The 21005-nt window shown below is 31.4% G+C and overlaps 1 protein-coding gene across 1 annotated transcript; it reads left to right on the top strand.

The window, feature by feature from the left end:
- Positions 1 to 1638: 1638 nt before the first annotated feature.
- Positions 1639 to 16518, top strand: LOC148603134 (calaxin-like). Its single transcript, XM_088552642.1, has 7 exons — positions 1639 to 1778; positions 4026 to 4163; positions 6375 to 6479; positions 9345 to 9430; positions 10530 to 10598; positions 12039 to 12143; positions 14076 to 16518. Exons 1-7 carry the CDS (start codon positions 1697 to 1699, stop codon positions 14127 to 14129), a joined length of 639 nt encoding a protein of 212 aa, XP_088408768.1. The 5' UTR covers positions 1639 to 1696; the 3' UTR covers positions 14130 to 16518.
- The last annotated feature ends 4487 nt before the right edge of the window (positions 16519 to 21005 follow it).

The raw sequence follows: 21005 nt of genomic DNA, 5'->3' as shown, positions 1-21005 counted from the left end.
AAAGTGGACAAAAATGCCTATTTATTAATATTTATAAATAATTATAAATATTTATAATTTAATTATAAATATTTATAACTCATTTATTAATATTTATAATTGAATTATAAATATTTATAAATATGGCAATTATAGATATTTATAAATGAATTATAAATATTAATAAATGAATTATAAATATTTATAATTCAATCCAAAGAGGACAAAAATGCCTATTTATAAATATTTATAAATAATTAGAAATATTTATAAATGAATTATAAATATTTATAATTCAATTATAAATATTTATAAATGAATTATAAATATATATAAATATTAATAAATGAATTATTGATACTTATAAATATAAGACAATTATTAATATTTATCATTCATTTATAAATATTTATAATTGAATTTTAAATATTTATAAATAACATCATCATTATAAATATTAATAAATGAATTATAAATAATAATAAATGAATTATAAATATTTATAATTCAATTATAAATATTTATAATTGAATTACAAATATTTATAATTATTTATAAATAGGCATTTTGTCCACTTTAGCTTGCCATACTCCGATTGTTGGTTTAAAAAAATAAATCAATTATAAATATTTATAATTCAATCCAAAGTGGACAAAAATGCCTATTTATAAATATTTATAAATAATTATAAATATTTATAATTGAATTATAAACATTTATAAATGAATTATAAATATTTATAAATGAATTATAAATATTTATAAATGATTTATAAATATTTATAAATGATTTATAAATGAATTAAAAATATTTATAAATATAAGACAATTATTAATATTTATAATTCATTTATAAATATTTATAATTTAATTATAAATATTTATAAATAACATCATCATTATAAATATTGTAAATGAATTATAAATAATAATAAATGAATTATAAATATTTATAATTACAAATATTTATAATTATTTATAAATATTTGTAAATAGGCATTTTGTCCACTTTAGCTTGCCATACTCCGATTGTTGGTTTAACTTAAAGATCGCTTAGACGGGAAACAATAATTATTAAAATATAAAGTTATATAGTTGAAAAAACTTAGTTTATGTAAAATTGTAAAAGGCATTACGATTTTATTTTAATATTAATATATTCCGTTTCGTTTTCTTACAGGTTACAATTACACCTGCCTCGTATTCCGGGCTTATGTTTTCCGTTACATAAAATTTCGTTCCATATGGAATTATTTCGTACTTTTCTCTTTCTGTGTTGAGAAAGTGGGTAAATTTATGATTTCAGTAAAAATATTCATTTTTAGTAGGGCTACAAGGTTTTGTAAAAATGATTTTTTTTTGTATTTCGCGGCTTATGCACAACTTAGAAACCAATCGGAACAAATATTTATCGCAAATGTATGGAAATAACCGAGTACTTCCGATTGCATAGAAACAATAAACACATATTTCGAATTTGTGACGACCTTATTATTTTACTTTCGCGACTAAGAAATATGTCAACGTTAGCCCTTCAAAAAACTACAGAAAATTATTGTCCACCTTAAATTTCTATCATTTTCATCATCAAGTGGGCAAATATTTCTCTTAAAAGAAAATACAGTGTGTAATTTTTCGTTCCACTCGTTTGTCTTAAAATTTAGACGGTCACCCTACGAACAAAAACTTGCTGTGTAAACGAACGAAACTTGGGAAACATGCCTAACAAAGGAGTGAAAGCCTTCAGAACTCGCCAAGACAAACAAAAACTTATTGATAGACTCAAGAAGAAGAGTCATTGTAATTAATTTGCTCGAAATACATTTACTATTTCTCACAGTCACACTGCCAGTGGCAAAATCTGCACGTAGACTTCGTTCTTTCTGTCAATGACAGGTTACTACCAACTATGCATCCTTTTTGTGATTAGGGGCTGGAGGCAACTTTTTTGTTTTAACCACCTCAGTCAAAACAAAAAATAAATATCTCCGTCGCTGTATCTCAAAGGGATGGAATTAAAAAAAAATTACATTTGATAGCAACTGACCATTGCTTTTGAGGGTATTGAGGATTTGTTCTTCAAACATAAATGAGTTTGTGCTAAATGTTCAAACTTTAATAATTCAAATTCATGTAGATTTCATAACATCAATAGAATTCTCTATAAAATACAAATTAGTGACCATAAAATATAATGTCAGCAAATAAATTAATAAATAAATTGTAAACCAATAAATTTCATACAATATAAGCACTTCAAACTATCATAAAATCTTTAACAAGTGCCAATATGAATAAATATACAAGCATTTAATGCTAAATAAATGTTCTATGGTGTTAAATATACATTAAAATCTTGTATTTAATCTCAAACTACACAATAATAAAATTCTTACCAAATTTGGTCTCTTTTGAAAACTAAATCCTCAGTAAACAAAATTCATAGCTTCCATACTGAAAACGCCCATACGTGATGACATCCTGGAACATTTGACGGTACAATATGATACATAAAAACAGGAAAACGTCAACATCGTTTCCTGGTAAAAGAATATTTTAGCTTTACACGTTAAAAGAACATACAAGTGAGTTGGAAAATCAAATAAGAATAACAACATTTAAGAACCTATAGTTCTTACAGAGGGAAACAAGTCCCTATGCTTGTGATCTGATATAACTTGTTTAAATATAGTGTTGCTCAAGTATATAAAATCTCATATGTCCATGACAACTATGAAATGTAATGTTATAGGACTAACTGTGACTGAGCAATCTTTTTAATAAATGCTGTACAAAACTGTAAATTATATGCTCACACAAAGAAAAGTTCCTTAGAATATGCTTTCTGATAGTTAACATGTTTAACAGTATTTATTGGTATGATTACAAGCTTCTGTGGTTCATTGTTTAATTCTTTAGACAAGTCTGTAATATGCAAGTCAAGTACCTCTCTTGTCAGTGTTTTTGTTACCCTTAATTTATCTTGGAAGTGCAATGTTTCTAGTTATAAATGATACTTTGCTTATAAAGGATCAGATTGATTAATTATGATCAGATAAACAACTGTTTCAGTCTGTGTGAACATGCTAGACTTCCTGAAACACCTGATCTATGTCTGTGTAAAAATTATCAGAAAATCACTTTCAAATTATGTTGCTGATGCACAAATTCCCCAGAAAATAGTATGGTTAGGAATTGTTAACAGAGTTTTTAGCACTTCTATAAAGTGCAGAATTGTAATACCTATTTAGTTCAGTAATATTTTATATTTTATTTGTCCAAATATTCAGTTAGGAGCAAAAAGTATCACATTATTAAATTAGGTCAAAGATAAAATAGCCATTAAAAACAAATAGACTAATTTAAGTATTGCAACTTGTCATTTGTCAAAAACTTTTATTATTATAAAATTGTAAACCATTGACTAGCCCAAAGCTTACTAATCCTCTACAGTATACATACAACTTATTACTGGATCTCCTCTGACCTTAGGATAGAGTTGTGTTAGAGGAAGACTCTACAGACTTTGCTTGAATGGCGATACAGTGAAATCCATTTAATCGCATACCTGTAAATTGCATTCAAACTCTTTGAACGAAAACATTTTTAATCTCATCCATGTAAAAAAATCCTCTTATTTGCAAAACATAAGACCAAAAATTAGAAAATTCCCATAATTGAATAAATACTTTTCAAAATTTACTAAAAAATGTACCTAAATGGGTAAAATGACTATACATGGTTAATGAAAACCTCAGTTTTCTAAATATAACTTTTTTTACAACAATTTTTTTCTCTTTCTTTTGACAAGACACTATGGTAGTAATCTTATCATGATAAATGATTATGTCCCACTTGAACATTGAAAATATTAGGTGTTTTTCCTTGAAATGATAATTGCTGTTAATTGCATATTTTTTTCTGGTAAATAGGCTATGCAATTAACAGGAATCCACTTTATAGAAGTGAAATGAGGTATGGCCTATTCTTGTCAAAGCAGCTACTGAATTATTAAAGATAATTAACTTCATGTGTATTACATTTCAGTTAGCAAGTTGGAGATAGAAAAGTTACTAGAGATGCAGAGGACATTGAGTACAAAGGGTAATAAGATTGATAGGTCAAAGTTCAGAGATTTACTACACAATACTTTTGCCATTACAGAAGATTTCATTATGGATCGAGGTAAATATTAATGTATAGTACAAAAACTTCAAACAATAACATATACATACACTTGGTTTGATGTATCTTTTTTTTTGTGTTGAGTCATACATGTACACGTAGGTGTTAAATATGGGTCTGTTTAAAAATCCAGCAGGGGGAAATTCAGCATATCCCAAGATAATCAAAGTGTCTGTTCAAATACATTTGTTACATCTTAAAAACAGCTCTTGTGTTTATTTCCTTGGATCTGCTATATATCATATAATATTTTTTTACTGCTTAAAGTGTAAAAATTCAAGCTGGAAATTTCCCTGTAATTTTATGTTGTAGAATGTAACCAAATTTAAGTGTTTTAAATATCCCCAGTGATCAACTTTCATTTGCAGTTATATTGTAGAATACTTCTTCTATGCGACCTACTGAAGTATTTCCTACCATGCCAAAACAAAAAAATTTTGGTATTAAGAAATTCATGAATCACTAATCATAAGCTTCTGTCTAGTTTTAAGGCAGAGCTGTATTTAGTGGGAGCCTCCCAATATTTCATAAAAATTAAAGGTCTTTCACTTTCATGCCCATGTCAAAGATAGAGATTTAGACACATTTGGAAATTTCACTTTCTTATGTGTATTTTCAACTTAAAATCGTAACAAATTACTTCCAATTCTTGTCAGTTTAAATTGATCTCAAAACCTGTGATAAAGACTATTGATTTGCTAGCAGTGTAATAGATGGATGTTTCACAGAAGGGGATATCTTGAAAAATTGTTGCAGTGAAATTGGAATTAAGTTCAAATGAGGTCTGTTGATAAAATGTTGAAGACACAAAACCTCCTGCTTTGAGATAAAGGATGTTCCAGTAAAACATTTGAGGGACAGGGGAAGGCACTTTTATTCTTTGTATATGGATTGGTGTTCAGGTCTCTTGACAAAATATAAAGTTTAATACGAAACATTAATAAAACTTATATGGGTATCTTCCCTGGTGAAAAAGTGTCTTTCCCAGGTACTTCTTATCTTTTAGTGGAACAGCCTTAATTTTTAGAGGGAAAATTAATAGAAGATTAACACCTTTGTGTTAAGGTGTAATCAAGGGAACCATAACTCTAGCAGAAATCAAAAGAATGTAATCCAGGGACAAAGACCAGACATGGAACACAGACAAACATGACATAGAACATAAAATTACCAAAATAATACATTCAAAGTAACAAAAGTAAATGAGCAAATTGGACTCCACTAAAAACTGGGAGCATGGACCAGGTGCACCGGTAGGGTAAGGAAAGAGGAAAGGCTACATAGTCTTGTACATTTGAAATGTTATGACAGATTTCACATCTCCAAAAGAATTTTATTTCTTTGATCCCTTTGACTATACCCCACTCAACAATGGCTCATAATGGATGGATTGATTACACATTTGGTGTTTGGCTACATATAGATGGGGCATATGTTGTGAGCAATTTTGGTTTCTCTCCAATATCAACTTCCTGTACATGTGGAGGTATGGATGACATTACAATGCATACAACTTCATATTATACAGGTTCTTTTATATGTAAAAAAAATATTTTTTTAAACTTTCAATCTTTTTTAATTTGTTTTTTACCCACTATTTTTACTGTCTGTACTTATTGAAATATAATTATCTTATAAATTACATTGTACATGTACCTCAACTACCCAAATATGCATGTATGTATCTGGTATATGAACATCCTTTTGGCTAGTAGTTTAAATGAAATCTTTGTACGCCACTGGTTAAAAACCAACAGATACAGGCAACTCAACAATAGGTTACAGTGCAGTTTACAATGGCAGTTCCAGAGGGGGTGTGCATTTTCATTACATATTAGTTTGGATATTAACAAGGCATCAAATTCTTGACTAACAACCTCTCGGTGATGGATTTGGCTTCCTCTTTCGATAGTTTTGGTTTTGAGTACTTCTTGTATACAACTTAATATTACAATCTTCCTACATATTTGATTTTAATGCTGCTGATAAAAGGTTACTGTTTACTTCTTGAAACACATGTACAGCATATAGAAATTAACAATATATAACACTGGTACTTTTTATATTTCAAATGTCAATAATGGTAGACGACACCTTATTCTTGATTTCAGACATTTTTAAATGTCAGTTTTTGTAGAAGAATACATGCATATTCCGTACACTGACATGGATGTCTTAAATTTAGAAATCATGGTAATTATTTTTTTCCAGTTTTCAAGGCATTTGATAAAGACAATGACTCACATTTAAATGAAGAAGAATGGATCCTTGGAATGTCAGTGTTTTTAAAAGGAAGCATTGATGAACTATGTCAATGTAAGTTGAAACTGTTTAGACATTTTTCAGAGGCCAAGAAAAAAATATATATATCTGTTTAAGGTTACACTGGATGAAAAGATAGGGTAGGTACATGTAGGTAGGTAAAATCATATTATTTTTATCTCATCTCTCTGAAGGCCATGTGAGCTATTGCCATCACTTGGCGTCTGTCGTCGTTGACAATTTTTCTAAACTCTTATCCTCTGAAACTACTTGATCAATTGGAACCAACCTTGGTATGAATGTTTCTTGGGGTATCCTGCATAGAACTGATGTGGGGATATTTGATCCGTCAAAAAACATGGCCACCATTACTAAAATAGAAGATAGGGGTCATACAGTAGTTTTTTGCATATATCTCCAAAATCCTTAGGCTTAGCTAAATTCTTACAAGGTAAAAGTGTTCAGCATGATGAGATCTATTTGCTGTCAAATTTTCCTTGTAATCCATCAAGCCATGTTGGAGTTATTGCCCTTTTACAACAGTTTGTGCTATTTTTAATGTTACTTCTTTCAAAAATCTTCTCCTCTGACACTACTTTACAAATTGAAACCAAACTTGGTACGAATGTTCCTTTGGGTGTCCTGCATAGAACTGATGTGGGGATTTTTGATTCGTGAAAAAACATGGCTGCTGTTCCTAAACACAGTACATAGAGGTCAGACAGTAGTTTTTCGCATATACATGTATCTCCAAAACCGAAAAACCAAATTCTTTCAAAAGCTGAAATGATCCTTATTTTTAGGACTGCAAAAGACTTCAGGCGTAAAAGTTGTCAGACGACTCCTTATGACAGTTATTGCCCTTGAAAGGGAAAAAATGGCCATTTTAAAAAATTTTTTTTTTTACAGTTTTTAGTCAATATCTTAAAAACTATGATAGATAGAAACAAACTTTCAATTGCTGAAATGACCTTATGATAAGTCCTACTAAAGTCTTTGTGAGTCAAAATTGTTGGATAACTTCTTGTTAAATTTATTGCCCTTGAAAGACAGAGTTCAACCAGGTGAGCGATTCAGGCTCCTGGGAGCCTTTTGTTTTTGCATTAACTTATGGAGACACTTATGGGAGGATATCTTGACTTTAGAAGTGCTCAACTGAAAAATGATAGTTTAGTGATATTTTGTAAATAAAATACATCTACCAATAAAATGATGCTAACATATGCAGACAATATAGGGTAGATTTGGTAACCTTGAACAGACAAGTTTTTTTTTCCTCTGGCCTTTGTGGCAGATTTTATTAGTTTTTATTTGTTAGTCATATCACAGCATCATGAAGTTTGCCTTCAATGTGGAATTTTCTGTTGAAAACTTAAGGTGAAGCTGATTACACGTTTTATATGGCAAGGATGGTAAACAATTAAAAAACCTTAGATATTCTCTCAAAACTCAAACGGAAAGCAAAGAAATTCAAAGACACAAAGAACAAACAACATATTATAGGAACCAATGAAAAAAACAGAAAGCTAAAAGTAAAGAGCAAACTAGAATGTGCTAAAAGGGTGGGATATATATTGAGTGGGTGGTATATTGGAATCAAATTGTCTCTCTGTCCATCAGTCTGAATTTCTTCACCATTATCTAGGCTCCCATTGAATGGATTGATGTCAAATTTGGTGTGTGGCTTTATATAGGTTGGGTGTATATTGTAAGCATTTTTGATTGCTGTATGATATCAATTTCTTGTTTGGTGTGACCTTGCCCTTTTTTACTACATGGAATGATAGCGAAAATGTTTGTAATAAAAATCTTGGCTTCCATAGGATTGATTTATTTCAAATTTGGTGTGTGGCTTCATATAGATGAGGCATAAGTTGTAAGAGATTTTAATTACTGTACGATATTTACTTTATATACAAGTAGGGGTATCCAAAACATGACAACTTCATGTTTACCAGGTGCTTATTCACCTGTAGACAGTTAATTGAACAGATTAGGTTAGCTTAGAATGACAGTCACTTTTTTGTCACCTGACATGTGCAACTATAATGTGGAAAAGTTATTTTTTGTGTTCCACCTTCCTTAAAGCAAGGAGAAAATTTGAATTTCTGAAAGGATTTGATATGTTTGCAAAGAAGACTGCAATTCAGTTTTGTGGGCCAGTTAATATTTATTTGAAGTTTTTCTCTGGAAACCTTAAATTTAAAAAAAAAATCTTACACAGAAATGAGCTCAGGGACCTACAGCTCAGATGATTTTTTTCATTAATCATCATAATTGCTCAAAATTCATTTTGATGGGATAATCCTAGGGTTCCCTTTCCTTTCAGTCTGTAGGTAACTTTTGAATATTATCTAGAACCACATGAACCAATATGATTTTGATTAAACTAGGTATGTATAAATACAAAGTCCATAGAAAAATCTTCAAACAGAGACATATACACTAAGTTTGATGTATCTTTTTATTGTGTTGAGTTATAAATGTTGTTTTTAAATATGGGTTTGTTTATAAATCAGGCAGGGGGATAATTCATCATATCTCAAGATAATAAAAAAACTGTTCAAATACATTTGATATGTCATAAAAACAACTCAACTCTTACTGTACTTATTTCCTTGGATCTGCTATGTGACCATATTGATTTTTGAAGTCGTTGGTCAAAAATCAAGGTCACATACTTACCAGAGATACCTTGCTGTACTTGTAACTTCCATTCATTAAATTATTGAAATTAAATTATTGTAATTCTATTTGGCTTTTACAGAAACTATAAGGCCCTATGTAGAAAATCATACCAAAGAACTTTTAGAATTTGTATCACTTCCGTTGAGCCATTCAAACAACTAAATTTTGGAAATGTACGTAATTGCGTGCACATTTATAAAATATGAATGATACAGATAAATTATGCTTCAGATTGTTTTGATGTCTACGACATGAACAGTGATGGCTTCATCTCAAGAGAGGAAATGTTCCATCTTCTGAAACAAAGTCTCATAGTGGTATGTTCATTAAGTTTTTTCTAATGATTGTGATTAGTATTTTAATTGTCCATTTTGTAACTCTTTTGTAGAGATTTCTGATTAAGATGAGAAATTTTCAGTCTGAACGTGATCAATAGTGTTTGACTCCCTGTAATCCTAATTACTGCTTTCTCAATTAGTACATTATTTTTGAAAATTTGGAAGCATCATTCATGGATTTAATGGTTGCCAATTGAGAACTACGAATGTGTCAACAGAGTTTTATGTGTTTTATTTTCAAATGTGTCAACAGAGTTTTATGTGTTTTATTTTCGAATGTGTCAACAGAGTTTTATGTGTTTTATTTTCACTGTTCAAAGAAAAATCAAACTTTTTATGTCCCTGCAACATTCATTTTGGGGGCATATTGCTTTACCCCTGTCCGCCCACCTTTCCGTCCATTCTGTTCCGAGTATATAGTTATTCTGCTTAACTTCTCCTACAGTATTTAGAGTACGAATTGATACTTTGCAGGATATGTATGGATTGAAGATGTGCATTTTATAAGGGTTTTGATTTGTTTTAATATTTGACATCTTCATGGATAGTTGGACTTAGTCATTTTGTCACTATTTTGAGGGAATAGGGTACATGTCTATTCTGACTATCTCCTTCTACAGTATTTAAGATAGGTAGTATATAATTTTGAATAATCATGAATGTTAAAAACAATGAGTGGAAGATCCTACTGACTAGAGTGGATCAACATTAGATTTAGTGTTTGTTCCTATAGACCAATGCTATCAAATCAGTACATTTTCAACTTCTTTCTCTGATCATAAAATTATTACCATTCTAAAGAATTAAAGCTTGTAAGTATAAATTGACTTTTATATATGTCATAAAATGCATGCTGGGGCATCTCACAACAATCTTCTCATGGATGAATTTTGACAACCAAATATTATGCAGTAGCTGTGTTAAAATGGAGTGTGGGATGGTCCCTTTGTCTAGTTTATTATAATTTCAACTGTCAAAATTTCATTTTTTTTCTTTCAGTAAAATAAAAAGGAACATGTATCAGCTCTGATCTTTATTTTAGATTGTTATAATGTCTAATACATGTACTTTATTTAAGCCTGGAAATGAACAAGACGACCCTGATGATGGTGTTAAAGATCTGGTTGAAGTGGCTCTCAAGAAACTAGTAATTATTGTAGAATCTATATTTAATTGAAAATGACACTTTCTACCAAACATACTCAAGTACAATATACGGGTGTAGAACAGCCCTTAAATTTGAAAAAAAAATCCATCTCTTACAATTGTACAGTGTATTTTGTTTATCTTTTAAATCCATTCTTCTGTGAGCTTTATGAGCTAATAAATACATTTTCTTCTAATTTACTCAGCCCTCCTTTCTCTGACTCCAATTGTCATTAATGAACATACATGTCCTTTTCAATTAGTAGGGAATTGACATTTTGATGTTGGGATAGTGTGCTTGTCTTAAGTGTGGGAGAATTTTGGTTCAATCTCTAGCCAGGTAACAATAAAAGACAATAAAATTGGTAGTCACTGTTTGTCCACTAAGCACACAGTATTTTGGGGACAGACTGAAGAGACTATTTAGCTCAGATTTAGAATGGGACTGAGTGGTAAGACTGGTTAGTTTGGATTCAAAATAATGTGTCCAAGTGGGCGAGGCTCTTGCTTCCATTAGTGACAGTCTTCACAAAGCAGGGTCTATTAGATTGGTCAAACATTTTCTTCCTGAAATGCACGAAATACCTTCATAAATTGTTAAAATACAATCAATTAATCAATGTGAAGTAAAATTTTAATGGTCATTTTCATCTGCTATTATAATTCCTGTATATACATCATATACTTTTGCGTTGTTACCTATTTTCAGTCGTGCTTGCTCTAATCTTTGATATCATTGGCAAAACCCCACATGTTTGTATTAAGTACCAGTTCACATACAATTCAGGCGCTGCCAATGATAAGGTGATTCATGGTGTAGAAAACCACATGGATCAGACCATGCTCTTTTGGTCTTCATATGCTATAAATTTATGTGACAGTAATCCATTCTGTATTTAGATCTGTACTTTTGAGAAACCTTAACTTTAACCTCCCACTAAAATCAACCAAATCAAACCAAATCAAGAACGACAGCTCTTGCAAAGTGCTAATGCCATGTACAATATATACAAATTTTATCTCAAAAGCGCAACCCCCAAATGAATAACTAAAACTGGTTATGTGATCTGTAATGGTTTCTGAACAAGAAATAAAACTGAATTTGGTGGGTTTTGACTTGCATGAATCACCTCCTGTCTGATTTTTATAAAGACTGATATTTAAAACCTTTAAATTGCATGCAAAATCTTCCAGGGAGCCTTCTTTTTATTCTTATTCTGTAAAAACGACTTTTCAAATCTCTGTGGGTCCTTTCCTGGACATGAAGAAAAAAATTAAAAAGGAATGTAAAATTTAATTGGCTTGACATAGTGGTATATTGTAATTGCAAGCAAGTTACATTTTCACAATGAAAAAAAAAAATAAAAGTAGATGTACTATTTAGTGTAGAAAACCTCTCAGTAATAAATGACTTTTTTTCAATTTGTGAAATATTTTTTAGGACCAAGACCATGATACCAGAGTATCATTCCAGGACTTCAAAGCATCAATTCATGAAGATAACTTGCTGCTAGAATGTTTTGGACGTTGTCTACCCAGTCTTTCTGTAAGTTTTTGTAAATGTAGTACATGTGTATATTCAACATGATGGTGTACTTGGGCTTTCATTTCCATGGTGGACGGAACTACAATGAAGCCTGTCTTAAGTGACCTTCCAAGGGAGAGAAGACTCCTGGTCATGCAGACAAGTGATAATTATATTGTGCTTAATTTTACTTAGAATGCACTGAACTGGGATATTTAAATGATAGTTTCTCAAGACGAGTATTTCCGATTATAACGTGTACTGTATATAGACACTGTACAGAAAAAAAAACATACATGTTGGTACTCCTCTCTGTTAGTGGTAACCCACGGTTATTTTATCCAAATAGGCTGTTCCCAATTTTTTTGGTTTTTTTTTTTGGAAATTTTGAATGCTAGGCTATGTCCAACTACTTCCTAAAAGAATCTGTAAAGAAATCTTAAGTAATAATAATGTTATTGTCTACTACTCTAAGAGTGGTGTACCACTATGTCAGTGATCAGTCACGGCGCGTCTCTCACTGTACTACAAATGACAGTGACTTTTGAATAATTCACACTGTGATTTGATTCGTGGACTTTCTCCCACCAAAACATCACAACACCATTATCAATCTGTTGATCACAACATATCAAATTTACATTAAAAATTGCAATGAATTTAGGAGAATCTTTATAATAAATAGGATAAACAAAAGATTATTGTGAATAACCAAAATATAGTAACTGGTGCCAAGAACACATAGAGATTGAACTTGTGCATGGAATAAGTTAGTTAAATTGGTGTTCTTCGGCACTGGTTATTTTAATTTGGTTATTTTCTCCCTTCCAATTACCATACATGTACATACATGTATTAATACATGTGGTTGCTAAGATAGGTTTGATTATTACACACTAATCATAGAAAAACTCTATCCATCAAGAAAGTTTTGGAAGGAAATTCTTAAAACGATTTATTTGCAAAATGGTTGGGTTGACAGCAATAACTGAATATTATGTTAATGAGGGACCAATCAGCAATGAAAAATATTGATTAATCAGTCATGTTTTGTTTGTTGGTCCAATCATGGATGTTCAATACTAGGAATTAAATATTACATGTACTGTGTTGTTTAAACTTCATGAGTATTTTTATATTTATTATTATTTTTTTTTGCATTTCGAGGGCTTCGAATTATTAATACTTTGCTAAAAGTTGCTGAATCTTTTGTAATTGACAGACAATATGATTTGTTTCCACTTTTTAGTGAAATTCTGCTATTTAAAATATGGATTTTACCGTTACGATTACTTATATGAATATTCACATTCATCCTTCATTGGAATTATTACAGATTTAGTATGAGAGGGGGACAAAAATTAAAAGTACATGAAAATTGTACCAGTAGTACAAAATTCAAGCACTAACAAATTAAGTTTGTTTTTTTCTTTATTTTCTACCTCAATGACTTAGGTTCTTCAGCACTTTTAAACCATCTTTCTCAAGAGAGGATTGATTTGGTCCTCTCGGTAACCGAAGTCTCCTCCGTCATAAAAGTGGTTATACTTCCTTCACCATCCACCATTTGGTGGGCCACAGGAAGTTGGAGGCCCTCTTGAAGTTAGGTCCAACTTTTCCAGGAAGTATCTCAATAAAATTACCGAAGTGAAATGAATACGGATATAATGTTTCACATTAGTTTACTGTATACTTACTTCCAATTTTGCCAATTTCTGCTTTGTTTATAGACCTTGTAAAATCATTTCTGAATTATTGATCAGTGCCAATGCATAATTTAAATTGTTGATTTCTGACATCCTTGTGTTTTAAAAACTGAACATTAATGAAACATTTCTGGCTTTGGCCATATGAAGTGTAATAAATGTTTTCCAAAAATTGTTTTTCCTATGATATTGAGTCACTGGTGGTGTTCATGGTGTTTAAATGTTTATTTCTTTTCTTTATTTTCAGAGCAAGGAAGCTTTCTTGGAACAGATTGCCGATGACTCCCATTTACAAAAGTAGAGTTTTTGTCCAGAATTTTGCAGCAAGAAGTATGGAGAAGGCTTATTCTCCTTTGTCATGTTAATTGACATTCATTCAATAACTTCTTTTTTTTGCATTTTGGTATAAATTTGAAGTTAAAGAAACATAACTAAACTTGATTTTTTTTTGTCTAGACTAATGTTTGGTGTAGAATTTAATCTGACAAGAGGAGATATTAGAACAGGGTAGAAATAAATACTCTCTCACTTGCCGATAGCAAACTTATTTTATGTCAAAGTCATACAGAGGTTGCCTGCTGGGTCCCCTAATTCTGGATGGTTTTTTTTTCTGTTCAACATATAAAGGACAAGTGAATTTCACTCTGAGCCAGTTCAATTTCAGCAAAACTTACTTGCTTGGCCAGTAAGACAAGTTTTTGTTTATTTCTACCCAAGGAAGGACATTTTGATTTAGGCAGGTTTTTCTTAGTATTTTTTTTTTCAGGAATATTACTCAGATTTTATAAGGTTTATAGTATTTATATATTTGTATTTTTAGATAAAACTTCATTTGATGATAAAAAATGTTTTTTTCCCCTTAAAGTTACCAAAAAGCATATTTTCTGTGTTTTTATTTAACAGGACATCTGCTTGTGTATTTTCATGATTTTAGAGTAGAGAAACATTTTGTTAAGTATTTATAATTTTGTTGAAATAAATATCTAAAAATTGTCATTTGAAAATATTAGGCAGGCTTGCACTCTGGAATTTTATGATTGTATTTTGTTTGTATTTTTTTGGGAAGCCTGATAGGGTCACAGTTAATGTTTGGGAAAAGACATAAGTAAATCTTGGAAAAATAATATGCAAAACAAGTTGGCAGGGAGGTTTTCACATAAATATGTGAGCATTTTGTTTCCCAAAGATATAACTGGCAGGGTATGTTGTAATTCATTATTTTGTCATTTTGTATTTATTTTTACTAAGTTTATGTATTTTGCTGTGATATAAATTTGTTTCGTTTATTAGTTGTTATTTTTGTAATCAGGATATTTGCATTTACATTTTTGTTTGTTTGAAATGAGTGCATTTATTTTTTTTTATTTATTGAGTGCTATATCTTTTACAAGAAACAGACAGTAGAAGGTTTTTGCTAAATATATCATAACTCCTGTACCTGGTGGATCCACAACAAAATATGATCACAATATCAAGGGCTGATAAAAATCAACTGATTAATTCCAGTGGTTTGGATGGTAAAGTATTTAAATAGCATTAAAAAGGATAATCTCTTATATTATAAATTCAGATATTACTGCATGCATTAATTGTTCCAATTCTGCTGTCATTTTTGACAAGATTGTGATTCTTGTATTTGCTATTGACAGTTTTTTTTTGTTTCAAGAAAATGAGTTTTGATTTATTTGTTAGAATGAAAAAGTATTGAAGTTTTATTTCAGCCCTAAATAGACCTAAGGTAAGGGACATAACTCTTGAAATCAGTGATATGCTTGTATCATATTCAGTTTCACCAAAGCCTATTGAAATCAGAATGAAACAGAATGAAATTCATGTTACTTTGATGCTTACATGTCATGATGTAAAATGCATGCTTAATACAAACGTTCCAACGATTTGTAAGAGTTGTGTCTACCTCCTTTATTTTCTATAAAATATAGATAATGAGCTACAATCAAATATACCAGTCAAATTTCTTAATCAAAAATGACATTCATTTGTGTCTATTATATAAACATTATTGTATATTATTTTATAAGGTTGATTTTATTGAAATGCATGTGGGAGGATAGAAAAAGACTTTCAATTGCCCAGAAGCCTCTTGAAGTTAGCATACATTTCATAGGTACATGCAAGGCTTAATCTTGACATCAATGACAAGCAGAAGTTCAAAATTTGTTTGAAAAATAAAACTATTGACATTTTTGTCTATGTAATCTATTACTAAAACGTCTCACTGTCAAAGACAACGGGAGAAGTGAGCACAAAGAAAAGTAGCTTTTGTTCATTTCTACATTTAGAGTAGACCCTGACATTCTAACCCAGTAACTTATCTATTCACAGTGGTGGATCCAGAAATTCTGAAAAGAAGAGGCTCAGTGACTGGCCTAAGGGGGACTCACTCTAGAAAAATCCTATATTTTCAAAAAAGTGATCAAACTAGCATGAGAGGATGATCCCCAGGCCTCATTTGGATCTGCCTATGTTTTAGATCCTCCCACAGCAATTTAATGAAATAGCCATCATATCTTGCCATGTTTTGAGATAGTATATGTATTCTATAAGGCCATAATACTTTTACAAATTGTTTTGTTTTTGCCATAGGATGTATTTATTAACATTTTTACATAGTGTTATTATTTAACAAATGGTTTTGTTTTACTGAGTTTTAATAAAATCTATTTCGTCCATGCATATGTTCATTTTATTTTCAAGTCTAGAAAAAGTAGGTGGGTACTACAACTTGAAACAAATATTGTGGATAAATCAAGACATGTTTTGTCTATTATAGAGAATGTCCTTATCTAGTAAAAATATCTTGAATTAGAAAAATTCAATTCTTCACCAGAGTTTTCTTAGTTCTAGCCTAGTTCACTATTAAACATTAAGTTTTTTTTTTGTATCTTACTTATATGAATATTCACATTTATCCTTCATTGGAATTATTACAGATTTAGTATGACAATTTGTACTGTGTATGCACTCTTATTTATTTAGCTATCCTGACATGAAATAACAGAATATTATGTCTAATCTGAGCCAAACTCTCTTGAGGACATTAGTTTATGAAATCAATCATCGGCCATTTCTGGCAAATACAACATAAATGTATAAGATGCTTCATTCGAAACAATGCAAATGTTTGCTTTTTATATCCTTCCATATGAAGTGGCAAGGTATTATATGATGCCCTCGGAGAAGTTACATGTCCATCCAACCCCCACAGTTTCCAGGTAATAACTTTAGAACGGATCAATGATATTTTATCAATTTAGATCGAAGATCAGAATTGATATAGCAGTCACCAGAGCCTTTAAATTTGTAAAGCCTGTTAGCATCTGCAATTATCTTACACTACCGCAGGAAAATAGTCCCATTGACATAACCCATAATGGTTCAAATGCAGGTTCATGTAGTTCGGTCCACTTTATAGGTATACGTGTATCTGTTTCAAGCTTTATTCTTAGACAATTTGATGTTTAGCTAGAAATAAAAACCATACGAGATTATCAGTAGACACCAGTCACAGATATGAAATATAAAGAGGAATGCTTACCGTAGTACCAATTGGAAGAGCTGTCTCTTGATATTTTATGCAGGCCCTGGCGGATCTAAATATTTACAAAGCTTATATAAAGCAATTATTTGTCACTACTTGCTGACCTATTCTTTCACTTTTATGAGACTGACTTTACAGCTGATCTGATTCGAAAGAAAGAATATCTTTAGCTAGATCCTTTAATCTCAGTTTCCGCCAAATAGATGACGTATTATTTTTTCAACAATCCTAATTTTTGGGATTTGATACATCGCATATATCCCAAAGAACTTGAGATAAAGGATACTACAGACACTGTGAAGTCGGTCTCATATCTTGACCTACACTTAGAATTCGATGGTAAAGGAAAACCAATGACCAAACTTTCCGACAAACGTAATGATTTTTCATTCAGAATTGTCAACTTTCCTTTCATCTGTGGCAACATCCCTTCAGCACCTGCGTATGGAGTGTTCATATCACAGCTCATACGTTATGCAAGAGCTTGCCGAAACTACGCAGACTTTTGGTATCGCGCTAGAATTCTAACAAATATGCTTCTTGAGCAGGGTTATGTTGCTACAAGATTGAAGTCATCACAACAGAAGTTTTATGGTTGTCATCATGAACTCGTGGATCGTTACGGTGTATCCATCTGCGTCATGAAAACTGATTTGTTCAACATGTCATAGTTTTCCTTTCCTCTTTCGTCTACCCCGGACTTGACTTTTTATGAGCAACTTGGCGGGTGTTTCTAGAAAAGCAGAGAACGCTTACCGTACCGGTGCACCTGGTCCATGCTCCCAGTTTTTAGTGGAGTCCGAGTTTCTCATTTGCTTTTGTTGCTTTGTGTGTATGATTTTAGTTACTTCGTGTTCTTTGTTGTGTATGTCTGTTTTCCATGTCTGGTCTTTGTCCCTGGATTGCATTCTTTTGATTACTGCTATAACTTTGGTTCCCTTGATTACTCTTTGCTGTTCAATTATGTTTTGCCTAATTTTTAATAAAAGGGTGCCATAACCCCCGGAACCATCCTAATGTATCACCCACTGCATCGTGTATTTTTTATTACGGTTACCGCCTCGTGACGTCGGAAGCCCGGATATGGTAATTAAAAATAAAACTGCTTACACGATGGCATAGGAATTTCGATAATGTATTCCTCAGGAATGATATCAATCTGTCGCCTTGTAAAGTTTTTGGTTATTTGGCCATGTGTTATGATAATAGAGCTGAAGGTGCTCCGATGCTTAAATCTACACGTCTATTGTTTCCTGCACCAGTTATAATTGTTGGAATTATATTCTAAGACTTTGGCGTTTATGTAAATGTTCATGTCTCTCGAACTAGGTGTCCAGAAAGTAAACTTTTTTTTCATGACACATAGGTGTTTATGCGATAACCTGTAGATAGACAGTTTCGACCTACAGGTCGATAAATTGAATGTTGATTTAAAAATTTAGAAACTAGGAAATTCCTGCTAGAATTTAGTTTGTAGTTCAATTATACAATAAACCATAGAGTTCTGTGTTCATTCATCTAGGTGTACCATATTAAACGATATTGAATCTGGAAAATACGCAAACTGGCGCACTACTAAGATGCATCATTAAGTTTGGTGTGTGTATTTTTTTTATGTACTTCGCAATCAGAGTTCAATATTAACAATTTGCAACAAAATACTTGTGTTGAGATACTTTTCAATTAGAAACCCGATCCTTATATTCCATATTTTTGCAATTTGACGATTATTTGAGGCGTAAAAATTTAAACTATCGATATAAATTGTTTCAGCACATGAGTACTTTGATTATAACTATGCACAGCTGCTGAGTACATGTACCATGAAATACAGGTTGAGTTCAATTCTCAGCAAAAAATTGAAAACAATTGAACTGAGTTGGGCCACTTTGAACATCTTGCCACCCCCTTTTTATGTGCCCGTCTTTTAAGATGGAACTTATTATGGTATACCTTTTGGATTTTAATTAACTTCCAATTTTTCTTTTTTGAGTTTATTCGTTCAAAAATGGGATTATTTTCTGTGTTCGGACTTTCACTGAAAAACCTGTTCAGCAATTTCAATGAAAAATACTTTGGTGAATGGTTTTTACATTTATGAAAACTCTCTTTCAATTTTACGCCTACAAAAATATTTGCGGTCGTAAAATGTTATGGCACAGTCGTCGTCGTTGGCGTCGTCTGCGGACACTTGGTTTCCATGCAATAACTTTAGTTGCGGTTTACAAATTGTTCTGTAATTTTGATATGATTTCATTGGCGGATCCAGGGGACCCGCCCCCCCTCCCCTTTCAGAATTTTTTGTTTGTATGTGTTAAATCATGAAAAACACTCACTTCGTGACCCTCGCCGATGATAATATCAAAAATTTATTTTTGCCCCCTCCCCCCCCTTTACCTAAAACTTTGGATCCGCCACTGGATTTTATTAATCACTAAAAGAAGGTTCCTATTTAATTTGGACTTTCTGACTCCTACCGTTTTAGAAAAAGGGTTCAAAAGGGTAAAAATATGTGTTTTATTAAAACCCATGTAGAATGTTTGTTTTTTTTTTCGATTTTAATCATTGAATTTCTTGTATCATAAGATTTTGTGTATTGGGCCGGTTGCAAGTTATATATAGGGGCCAAACTTGGATACCTTTTTTTAAAATTTTTGATCCGATTTCAAAATCTGCCTGCAAATTAATCAGATTTCAGATATCTCTTATGGTTTTCGAGTTAAGGGGTCAAACGGCCACACCCGAAAAAATCTACCTTTTTTATTTTTAGTCTGATTTCAGTTTTTTCCCCATAAGAATCCCTGCCTGCATTTTTTCAATCAGATTTCAGATATCTCCTAGTTTCTAGTTGTAAGGGGTCGAAGGGGTCACACTTGAAAAAATATCGACTTTTTAAATTTTTGGTCTGATTTTGAATTTTTAAATTTAAATTGTTGGGACGAAACATGGGTTACTTTTCTCATCTCTTGCACTATTTTTTTCCTCTAACCCTTTTTTATACTGTTCAAACGTGAGCTCCCATTGATACCAAAAAATCGACAAATATACCAAGACGCACATGGGACAATAATGTCTTAATCTGTGTCATTCGTAACAGAATTTCTGTGAAGAACCTGATTAATGGATGTTCAGAATATTTGTGTGCAGGATGTCACAGCTCTGTGTCGATCGTTAGCACCTCAAAATTGTGTACACTACTGTTGTCAAAGTAACTGTTGTATATAAACAAGAAAATTAACTTAATTTTCACTAAGACACAGAGAGACATATTAAACATCTTACAACAGTGGTGTGCAATATTTTGAGGTGTCAACGATCGACACGACCTAAGACTTTTCCTGTACACATATATTCTTAACATCCATATCATACCACTGGTTAATCATGTATAATACTTAACAGACATCGACTCCAACCTGAACATAAGTATTGCTTTGATACTTCATGTCCAGTTTTTTTAATTCTTTGACGTCAAATAGTGATACTCACAAGGCGAACATTCAATGACCCTCTAGCACTTAAGGTTTTTCAGCTTCTTTGTTTTCTCTTGTAAAAGAAGTCGTTATCATTTTAATGGTTACTTTAAAGGTTTATTAGATAATATGACAGTTTTCCGTT

This window comes from Perna viridis, chromosome 11 (genome assembly GCF_037379345.1).
Source record: "Perna viridis isolate PV_CMFRI_1.1 ecotype Kerala chromosome 11, ASM3737934v1, whole genome shotgun sequence".
NCBI classification, from domain to species: Eukaryota; Metazoa; Mollusca; class Bivalvia; order Mytilida; family Mytilidae; genus Perna; species Perna viridis.
This window is presented reverse-complemented; position numbering and strand designations above follow the sequence as displayed.